The sequence below is a fragment of the Carassius auratus genome, chromosome 19 (assembly GCF_003368295.1).
Source record: "Carassius auratus strain Wakin chromosome 19, ASM336829v1, whole genome shotgun sequence".
Taxonomy (NCBI): Eukaryota; Metazoa; Chordata; class Actinopteri; order Cypriniformes; family Cyprinidae; genus Carassius; species Carassius auratus.
Genome location: NC_039261.1, coordinates 14,623,648 through 14,635,206, shown reverse-complemented (window position 1 = coordinate 14,635,206; position 11,559 = coordinate 14,623,648). Strand labels below are relative to the sequence as shown.

The 11,559-nt window shown below is 38.4% G+C and overlaps 1 protein-coding gene and 1 long non-coding RNA gene across 5 annotated transcripts; one reads left to right on the top strand and one right to left on the bottom strand.

Annotated features, from left to right (window-relative positions):
- LOC113119534 (uncharacterized) lies at window positions 1-1,244 on the bottom strand. The gene is made up of 3 exons (XR_003294465.1): window positions 1,104-1,244; window positions 819-966; window positions 1-122 (listed from the first exon to the last, which is right to left on the bottom strand). It is a non-coding gene; the product is annotated as an uncharacterized LOC113119534 (long non-coding RNA).
- Window positions 981-11,289, top strand: LOC113119527 (alpha-1,3-mannosyl-glycoprotein 2-beta-N-acetylglucosaminyltransferase-like). 4 transcript variants are annotated; one of them, XM_026289072.1, is made up of 3 exons: window positions 981-1,295; window positions 6,233-7,101; window positions 9,307-11,289. In XM_026289072.1, exons 1-3 carry the CDS (start codon window positions 1,286-1,288, stop codon window positions 10,006-10,008), a joined length of 1,581 nt encoding a protein of 526 aa, XP_026144857.1. In that variant the 5' UTR covers window positions 981-1,285; the 3' UTR covers window positions 10,009-11,289. The 4 variants fall into 4 exon arrangements, with proteins under 4 accessions (XP_026144857.1, XP_026144860.1, XP_026144859.1 ...); XM_026289075.1 differs by lacking the exon at window positions 981-1,295 and adding an exon at window positions 1,321-1,677; XM_026289074.1 differs by lacking the exon at window positions 981-1,295 and adding an exon at window positions 1,321-1,710.
- Window positions 11,290-11,559: the final 270 nt, after the last annotated feature.

Sequence of the window (11,559 nt, the reverse complement as noted above, 5' to 3'; positions counted from 1 at the left end):
CTCCGGGTGTGTGCTCACAGTGTGTGTGTGTGTGTGTTCACTGCTCTGTGTGTGTGCATTTCGGATGGGTTAAATTCTGAGTATGGGTCACCATACTTGGCTGAATGTCACTTCACCTTCACCTTCATTATGGAGCAACACAAAATACACACAAATTAAAATACTTTGAGGCACATATAGTACAATTAACATGCAACATGTCTAGCCTATAGTCATAGTTTTAGATGTAATATTAAATAGTCGTCATAATAAAATAAGCAAGATGTGTTTTCTCAGTTGAGATGAAAGCCCTGAAATAAAATTGACCAAAAAATATATAATATAATGTATTTGTATATATATATATATATAAAAAAAGATATATTTAATGTTATGTCAGGTTCTTATTTAATTAATGAATTCAATCAGAATAAAAAGACATGTTGGCTATTAACATTAAAATTTCTTCTACATCATGGTAGTATGACTATTTGTTTTCCTGCAATTTCTGTTATGTGTCAGGCATTTTAACTTTATTCGATTTTATTTTCTAGATCGATTTTCCAACCATATATATATATATATATATATAGCAATACTATACTTTGTTTGTTTATTTATTGATTTATGTTAAAAAGATCAAATAAGTTGATTGTGACTTCAACATACGAGGGTTCATTTATTCTAATTGTATTTATTCATTTGTTTAAATGTTTGTATTTCGATTTAAACCTCGGCATGTACTTTAACGACAAAATCCAAATATTAAGTTCCCAAAATGGGATAAATTTTTCATATATTTCTTAATTTATAATTCTAATGACCCTAGTTGTTTTTACCTGTTCATGGAGTTATTACAGAGACACCAAGCATCCAGCGGCCCATCACCACATCGCGACGGTTGCTAAGGCGTCTTGTTGCTAGGGAAATGGCGAAGGGGGCGGGTCCTACTTAATGAGTCAATCCGGAAGTGGGGAATCGCTTTGCCTGCACACACACACACACACACACACACAGAGAGAGAGAGAGAGCAGTAGCGGGAGCGGCGTCAAACGAAGCCCTCCGTCAGTGCACAACTGTTAATACCGCCGCTAAAACAAGCGTCCGGAACAGCGCGTGCTCACCTCGCCAGCCGCAAGCACCGGATGTGAAACACACACACACACACGGGCAGAGAGGGACATGGGCGACAGCTGCAGGACTGGAGAGACCCGAGTATTGACAGCAGCGCCGGGTGAAGGCGACCGATGAAGATGAAGATCTCTTCGTCTCTTCATCTCGCTGTTTAACCCCATCCTGTCCGGAGATGATGAAAGGTGAGGGACACAGCGGTCGTGGTCTGCGGTGTGTGGAAGTGTTAGCCACTGTTACATCAATAGCGAGAGTGTTTGTATTTCAAACCAGAGTATGTGTGTGAACACATCCTTCTCGGTGTGACCCTGGTGTTTAGTGTAGTGGATGATATCTCTCTCTCTCTCTCGGTGGATTACAAGAGAGAGTCCGTCCAGGTGAAGCTCTAACATCATGTTTGGTCAGTTCCGTGTGTCCTGGACCTTCTGCTGGTGTTGTGATGACAGACCAAAGCTGTGGGACTGGTCAAACGTGTATTAGTAAACCCTGAAGCCACGTCATCGTACCCATCACTAAAACCTGTAACGTTACCGTGTTCTTCAGCTCGAGCTCACGAGGATCCGGCGAGTGAGTCTGTGCGCTTCTTTAGGAATCGTTGTGGTTAGTTATCCATGATTATTCATAAACTTATCTAATGTAGCGTGCGATTGTAATGTCAAATGTTATAGTAATGAGCATAAAATATATATTGTTGTCAGTGAAAGGTCTTAGAGGCACATTTGAAACCTATTCACGGACTAGAATCAGTGTTTTTATTGCTTTATACAATGTAGAACTTTTACAAATGCATTGGAGCTAATTTAAATAATGCTGAAAGTGAAATAGAAAACTTAAAAAGTAGCCTAAAAGAAAATTTGAAATGTTGACTTGTTTTAATTTGCAGTAGCTACTAAAATTATTAAAACGAAATGAAATAAAACTAAACCCCTTTTAAAAATCTAAAATAAAGCTAAAAATAGAATAAGCTAGTTAGAAATGTTTAAAGAAGGAACTTAACATTATTACTAAAACTTAAAATTAAAACTGAAAAATGTAAAAAATTAAAATTCAAAATGCTATTAAAATAACAGTACACTGGGGTAATAAATTATGTAGAAAAGGTTTTTCTTCAGAAAGGCTATTTGATAAATAATTACACGTTGAATTAACCATGAGGTTTTAAAGTAAAAAGACGCACTCCAATGATCTTGTTTTATTTTCAGCGTTGAACAATCATTTTTACACTCTATAATCATAAATGAATGTGGGATCTCCTGCATCAGTTTAAGACGTTTCTGAAATCTGTATTGTTTTGGTGGTTCCCGTTGTTTTTATTTCAGTAACCATAACTGTAGCAAAGCTATAACAACAATTCTGCTTCCCGTAGTGCATTTTTGCAGGAAAATGTCATTGTAATTCTTCATTTCAGCCTAACATTTCTAAACAAGCGTTCCTGTATTTAATGCTGAGAACTGTAAAACAACTGGACTTCCATCTTTATAAGGAAGTGACGGACTGAACCTTTCAGGGTGTCACGCGTGTTAATGCGAGCAAAGGAGGGTGTTAAAAGCACTTTGGAGCGTAAACTGGCAGTGTTGGCTCTTTGCATGGGTACAGTACTTCCCTTTCCTTTCTCCTCCCCTCTCTTTTGGCTCATCTGTTTCTGGCTGATCAGCTCTCTGTGAAGAGTTGGGGAAGAGACGTGGAAACATAGTCTGCTCTGTGTCCAGGTAATGCTTAATGATACCTCTGAACCCTTTTCCACACGATCCACTACCAAACAAGCAACTTCTGGGCGTCTTGTGTCACTTTGTGGCACTACATGATCTGTGGGCGTCTCTTGCTTTTTTGTATTTATAATGTTTTTCTCTATGTTGTCCATTCAGCATGCTCTTTATAATGTTTTACGATCTTTGCATGCACAGTCTTGCGTTTTGCTTGTTTAATAAGTCTTGTCTTGTGGACACGTTCGGTTCCAGGTGTTTTTGATGAAACCTTATGCTTGGAGCATGTGCGCGGGCACAACTGGGAACTGGTTGTGTTTTTGTGTCTTGTTTATTCCTCAGGAAAAAGCACAGAGAGACGCGTTTCAAGCCCATCAAGGCCTAAATGGGTTCCTTGTGTCCTGCTGATTGTAGATTTGTGAGTGAATGCTTAGATGTCTAACAGGGTTAAGTGGAGATTAGTTGGTTTCAGGCAGAAGATTACTGAGGTTATTAATGGCTCAGCAGACACCTTTCCTGTGCAAAGCACTTTATTAGGTGGTCTTCTGATGTCTCATCTTCACACACTCTCTGGCTGTTTAACCCTTTAGCGCTGACTGTGTATGAAATGGAAATGTTTAATCAGTGACAGTATGGTCTGTACAGAATGATGAGTAGTCTTATGAGCCCGTGTTGACTTTTGTGCACGGCTCTGTCACAAACAATGAATGGACTTTGTTCTTGCAAAGTTTTTTTTTACTAGCTAAACAGTAGTTCTGACTAGTGTGAGAAAGAAAGCAGGTTTTTGTAAGTGGTAGATTTCTTGTGGAAAGACTTTGCTTCAGTGCATTCAGAGGCAAACGGCTAAAACATTTTTTAACCTTGTTTCTTTAGTGTAGCTCGGAGTAGAAAGTGAAACCACATGCTACCACTGTTATAGCTGTCCTTTTTGGCAGTAGCCTGTAGAAATCCGATTAATTGGATGATATCTGGCCACATTGGTTAACTGTGCTTGCTCAACCAGACTAACATAACTCTGAAATCTGTAAACGGCTCAGAATGAAAAACGGTCATTTCATCCGTCCTATCAATCACTAACAGGTTTAGTTTAACTATGCTTAGATTTAGAGAAAACCAGTGTGTTTAAACTAATATCAGATAAATTAAAATTCAATAAAAAACGTGTTTTTGTCAGGTCCATTGTTAACATTAGTTAATATATATATATTGTATATCTATGATATGCATATAATAAATTGCATCTTAAAATATATTAAAATATAAAAATAAATTTTGAATTCTAATAATATTTCACAACATTTTTACTGTATTTTTAGTCAAATATATGCAGCCTTGGTGCACATAAGAGACAAATAAAAATGATACCAACCCCAACAACCAGTCATTCTGCTTTTTACATGTTTGTGTGTGAGTACTGTCCAGTGAAAACCCCTTAACAGTTGTCCACTAGTAGAAATTACAGTTAGTAATTAAATTATTAGACTCCATGTGACCTTAGCAACTAGAATTTCCTCTCAGGGATCAATACTGTCAGTCTGTCCATCTTTCTCAACGTCAGCAGCAGCGTGGGATGTTTGCTGTTACACAACATTTGCACTAATGCAACTATATGCTGGAGTCCACCTGGATAATGTTGTTTTTCTTGTGCAAACAGTGCCTGCATAATTCTCCCTATCCTTCATGAGTGCCATGGGTTTTGTGTCTAATGAAAAAGTGCTTACTCAAAGAATACTTATGACCTCGTAAATCCACACAGGAACCACTGGGCAGTGCCACGTTTCTGTTTTAGGGATGGATGTTCAGCTCTTCTTTCGTCAGTGACAGACTTCTGTTCATTGGCAACACCACATGGTAACATAAAACCACACTTTGGCACCAAAGTGCAACTGACTTCATGAGACCGAATCTTTCTGAATTTCACTCTTGGGAATTGTAGGCCTCTTTAAGAAGGAAATTCCTGTCTGGTATACAAACTATGTTGGTCTGGCCCATTTAGAAAAAATAGGCTAGCTCTTGTTAGTAGCCTGCCCCATGAAAAGCATCAGCTAATTGGGATCCAGAAGTGATATCTCAGATGTGATTGTTGGTTCAGTTCATCCGACTGTAAAAAAAAAAAAAAAAAAAAAAAAAAAAAAAAAAAAAATTCACCATTGACTGTCATGGTAATTACGGGGTGCTCTTTTGCAATGATGGCGGTCTGATCAAACTGTCAGTTTTAATTACTCCGGAGTGCCCTCAACCAGCCAAGAGCTGGGTTTTCAAAGCATGCTGGGAAGTTTGTACTTCCTAAAGCCCTCCTGTGGAGTGGGGTGAATGAAATACACTAATTTGTGTTTGAGATGAAGGCAGCTGTAGTACAGATGAAATATAGGCGAGGCCATTGGTGTATAAAAGATTTAAGGGCCATCATACTGCGATAAACGTCTTTAGTCCAATATTTCCCATCCAAACTACTATGACGAGATGTGAATGTAAAGACAAGACATGCAGTGATAAATGTAGCTGGAGCCATTGCAAGAGATTGTGGGTGACTTGTGGGTAACTGGCTGCAATGGGTGATTCATCATAAGTACAGTCAGCAGTTTTAAAGACAAACTCTCCACTCCTGTTCAAACGACAGTTCTCCATTGGTAATGGACCTTAGACAGATTTAACAATGACACTGTAAAGCCTAACATATGAAATAATAGTAAAAAAAAATATATATATATGTAACATACAAAATACCTAATTTTTATAATTTTTTAATTACTAATAAATATTATTTGAAAGAAAAAATGCATTTTGAGAACATTTAAATATTTTCAAAGTAGTCTGTCCTTTGAACCTTTTGTATAGCATTTTTGGTAGTTTTTTCTTTTTTCTTTTTGGTAATCTATTTATTCAAATAAAAAATTAAATGTATTTTTTTTTTCATTGCAAATACAATCTTTTAAACATTTATATTGATTTATTAATTCGAACATAATTTTTTTTTTTTGATTTGCTAGTTTGTCATAATAAATCAGAAATATGTATAAACATTTATTTTATTAATAATATAAACATATATTACACAATAATAATATAACTAAAAGGAAAATATAATGGGAAGTGAAATTTTAATCATGGAAAACATGCAAATAGGTAAATATACCCTAGTATTTTTTTTTCTCAATATTTTATTTTACCTGCTATTTCCCATTTGATATACAAATTTTCAACACCATTTCTTTTTTACTTAAGCCATTTCTTTATTAAAATCAGTAAATATTACTTGGCAAAAAGGCATGTGCATCATGAAGTGGAAATTAAAAAAAATAAAAAAAATAATTGTTTATATTCTGTTCTCTACCTCACTCTCGTCCGTCTGTAATTAATAATTTCTGTCATTTTATCTTTATCTCTAAATTTATATCTTCCTCTTCTCCGATTTCTAGCATTTTCCTCACTGCGGTCCCTTGTGTGGTGTCACTGGACCATGGTTCGCAAAAAAGGATCTCTTATTTTGTGTGGAGCGTTTCTATTTGTCGCCTGGAATGCCTTGCTCCTCCTCTTCTTATGGGGGAGGCCTCCCATTGGCCGACTTGGGGAGGGAGGCGGAGCTGAACCAGGGGCCGGAGAGGAGTGGGGAGGTGGAAAATCAAAAGTGGGCGGAGCTAACGAATTGGCGGGCGAAGTGATCAGATTGGCCGAAGAAGTAGAATCAGAACTGGATACTCAGAAGAAGCTTCTCAAACAGATTCAGAGTCACAGGGAATTATGGGAACAGCAGAAAGAACAGGGAAAGAGGGAATCTGAGGACACAAAAGATGAAAAGAACATAGAGGAGCCTAAAAAACCTGCAATACCTGAAAGTCACAAGATTGTAGATGAAGTTCTAATGGTTACGCCACCTCAGCTAATCATAAAAGAGCACCAACAAGAGGACAAGAAAATGGCAGAAAATGAAGAAGGCCGTACTAAGCCAAGTCCTCAGATCATTATCCCAATTCTCGTCATTGCCTGTGACAGAGTAACTGTGAAGAGAAGTTTAGATAAACTTATACAGTACCGCCCTTCTGCTGAGCTTTACCCAATCATTGTCAGCCAGGACTGTGGTCACGCAGATACTGCAAGGATGATTGGCTCCTATGGCAGTCAGATAACCCACATCAGCCAACCGGATCTCGCAGACATTCCAGTGCGACCCGATCACAGGAAGTTCCAGGGCTACTACAAGATCGCCAGACACTACCGTTGGGCCCTCAACCAAGTGTTCAACGTCTTTGCTTACTCCACAGTGGTCATTGTGGAGGATGACCTGGAGGTAAGATAATGCAAATGTTTTCATTATGAATGGTATTCACTGTCGTCATATCCATCCTGCATTTGAGCATCATTATAAGTTAACCAGGTCCCCATAGTTAGAGTGCCATATCTCAAGGGAAGCCACATTTTTCCTCTTTTATAATTCACAGAGAGGAATTTTGATAAGAGCTTGTCTCTCGCTCAGAGGGAATATTTTCATTTGCACATTTCTGAACCTTTCCTTGAAATTCTCACAGGTGAACTGATTATAAAGTCTAATATGCACCAAAAAACCCATTAATAGGACAGCGGTAAAGCTTCAGTCTTCTTGTGAGTTCTTTAAAGGAAGGGATCAAGGTCTTTGTTTAACTTGGGTATTCAGGCAAACTAGTTTATTTTGCATACTCATTACTATGTTCTGTGATGGATTCGATGGCTGTAGTTGCAGTGTTATAAAGTTATTTACATGTTTTTGTTTAAACAAACCTCTGTTGTGCTCGAGGTAATAGTTGCCTTCAAATGTCTGAGTCATTGACAAGTAACAGTGTAGATGAACGTGACATGGACAGATTGTAATTGAATGATTGTGGAGTGAAAAGTAATCATATATTCCTTACACCTTGAACATATGTGTGTGTATACGTTAGGTCTTTTTTAGAAGTGTATAGGGTATTTTCTTCCCCACATATCCTGAAATAATTTCATAAATATTAAATATCATGCCACATGACATTTTACAACCTGAACTAACATTGTCGCGTCATAAAAAAGGTCAAATTATTTGATATGATAAAAGACTCATCAGGATCCTTTGCTTAACATAATTTCCGTTTTTTATTATTATTCTGTGTGCTGGCTGCACCAGATTTGTAGATTGCACCACATGACTTTGATTTGACATTTATATACTACTTGTGTTTTTTTTTCTTCCAAGAATGTAATCCTTTCAGGAAAAACTTGAGAAATGTCATGGCTTGTCATAAAATATCATAGCTTCGAAAGTACCACTTTAATAAATTAATGAATAAATAAAGCTGTAAAACAGGGGTTTCCAGACTCGGTCCCAGAAGGGCCACTGTCATGGACTGGGCGATTTATCAAACGTTATGTTCATCTAGTCAGTAAATCTGGTTCCGTGATTACCGCTAAATCGCCATCACCTGCTTATAATTGGAGCGACATTTAATAGACAGAGCCGTATATCACTGACAAGCTACGCAATATATCACGTTCATTATCCCAAATGAATCGCCTTCGATAATGAACGTGATATTGCGTAGCTTCTCAGTGATCTACGGCTCTGTCTATTAAATGCCGCTCCATTTGAAAGCAGGTGATGCCAATTTAGCGGTAATCACGGAACCAGATTTACTGACTAGATGCGCACGATCATATTATTAGATATATCGCCCAGCCCTACTGTCATGCAGAGTTTAGCTCCAACTTGCCTCAACAAACCTGTCTGGAAATGTCTAGTATGCCTAGAAATTGAGGTTGGAGCTGAACTCTGCATAACAGTGGGCAACCAGGAGCAGGATTGGACACCACTGCTCTAAAACCTTCTAGATCAAGGGTGCCCAGTTACTGGAGATCTACCATCCTGCAAAGTTCAGCTCCAACCCTGATTAAACGGCTAATTAATCTCTTAAGTAGCATTTAACAATTACAGACATCTGGGTTGTCTGTAAACACACCTGAGCCAGCTAATCAGGCTCTTGTGAGGTATTTTGGACACTTCCAGGCAGTTGTGCTGAGGCAAGGTGGAGTTAAACGCTGGAGGACACAGTTTGGACACCCCTGGTCTATTTAGTCTATTTAGTATAGCTGGTTGTTAGGTACTAACTAGTCAACCATCTTTACCCATCCCTAGTCTTGCTGAGACTAATGTTTAAGAGTAATTGTGATGATAATGTTCTTTAGTGGCAGTTTGGTGTATTGATTCTGCTAACCATTGTATTCCAGGTTTGCTCCCTCATTTTAGCACATTTAGCTGGTCAGTGGATTAACTGTAATGGTAACATTAGTTAAGCTCTACTGAGCATCACAGTTAAGCACAACAGTGATTCCCTAAGGCTCAAACACATTTTTTTCTGTACATCATTATAAAACAGCAAGCTGGCTTAACAAATGTTCACCTAACACCTAACATCTTTGTCCAGAAATAGTTTTTTGTTAATATCTGTTTGTTTTTATGTCTTTAAACCGCTTTTGTTTCATCTTGTAGGTAGCCCCTGACTTTTTCGAGTATTTCCGTGCGCTCTACCCCATCTTGCGATCGGATCCGACTCTGTGGTGCATTTCCGCCTGGAACGACAATGGACGGGATGGGTTGGTCGACCCGGGCAAGGCTGACCTCCTTTACAGGACAGATTTCTTTCCCGGCCTCGGATGGATGCTTCTGAAGGAAGTCTGGGCAGAGCTGGAGCCCAAGTGGCCCAAGGCATTCTGGGATGACTGGATGCGGCACCCAGAGCAGAGGAAGGACCGCTCATGCATTCGTCCCGAGATCTCGAGGACTATAACGTTCGGCCGGAAAGGTGTCAGTTTGGGGCAATTTTTCGACCAGTATCTGCGCTACATAAAACTCAATACTGAATTTGTGCCTTTCACTAAAGCGGACTTGTCCTACTTGGTCAGGGAGAAGTACGATGAAACCTTTGAAAAGGAAGTGTATAGCGCCCCCTTGGTGAAGGTGGAGGAACTACAGCAAAGTGGAAGCCTGAAGGGCTCCGGGCCGTATCGAGTTCAGTACTCCAGCAGAGACAACTTTAAAGTCCTGGCCCGCAACCTGGGAGTTATGGACGACTTGAAGTCAGGGGTTCCCCGTGCCGGTTACAGGGGCGTAGTCAGCTTTATTTCCCGCGGACGAAGAATTTATCTGGCTCCCCCTGAGGGCTGGACTAAATATGACACCAGCTGGAGCTGAGGAGGATGAGCTTTAAACCACAAAAGACCAGAAAGAGAAAACTCACAAATGTTATTACAAGTACAGGAGCAGAGAAACGCCCTCTCAAACCAAAGAAAACAGAGGCAGGGTGTGAAAGGTTGAGGGAAGGTTAACACTAAGATGAGAGTATAAAATACCTGCTGTTTTGTTAGGGAGGAACGCCCAGGAATGCTGGGAACAGCACAAAAGTTGGTGCATCGTATTTGCGCAGCAATCACGCAACAATCTTCCCTCAGAGTTATGCTGCAAACAGCTCCTATGCAGAATCGCTCATTCCGACATGGAGAAAAATGATCTGATTGTTTATTTTTCCTTATTTGAACGTACTGACCTTCAAGTTGATTTCACATCAATCCAAAAGGAATTTAAGGTTTTATATTTTATCCTACCGCAGTGTCTTTTGGATGAATCTCACAATAACAGTCAAAGGAAGAAATTATATTTGCATATATGCAAAAAAAAAAAATGACAATTTGACATTTTCATTGCAAACGCATTTATTATCTTTCTAAAGAATCTGGCCATTTTTTTTTTTTCATTATTCTGTGATGATTTTAATTAAAACCGAAATTACCGAATAATTAATATATATTATTACTGTAATAATATTATATATATAATTAATTATAGTTTTATTATTATTATGTGCTTAATTTTAATACATTTTTTGTTTACGATCTGACCAATCTGAGTGTTAAAAGCCCTTTTGAAACCCTTTTGCCAAGTCTTATGGGTCCCTGACATCATTATAAATGAAGATTGTGTATAACTGTTGTCTAATTTGATCGATGCATTCGTATAAAAGCGCAGACTCATTCATTTGACAATTATGTAGCACCTTTGAATCTATGAAGTTCAAGCTTGTTGCCAGAAATGATTCATGGCTTGTGTAACTGACATACCAAAACTCTGGAGCGCATCTCTTCTGTGCCATTCTGTTGAAGTACTGTACTTGAACCTGTTTTTGTTTTAGCTGCTCTTCCTGGACCGGGAGAGCTCTCATTGCTTTTTAAGGATGTTGTAGGTTTGTTGCAAAACCAGTGGTCATAGAAATCGCTTTATATGTTTTTACGAATGAAATGAATGGATTTCAGTAGGCCAGAGGAAACATTTTAATGAAATGTACTGTATCTAAATGTTTGGGAGAGAAATGATCTGATATTGATGCTGCTTATGCGGTATGAAGAAGTGTGAAACCACTGCCTGACATGTTTATAACTTTAATACATTGAGAATAAAACAGACTATTTTGATATTTGGCAATATATGCTATTTTTTTCAGCAATTTTGGCATCTTTAATTTGTTTAGCTCTTAATTGTAAAATTTTCTCTTTTTAAGTTACTAATTCTGATGTTTGTAAACTTGTTCTTTCTGTGTCATGTTGGTTGTTTAAGCTGAAATCCTATCTGGTTGACTTCCTTCCAGGGATCATTTGTCCAAACCCCCAACATCAGCACTTATCCAGGCGCCATTGTGACACCTTTGACGGCTCTGTCGCTCCAGATTTCCTTTCTCACTCCTCTTGTGCC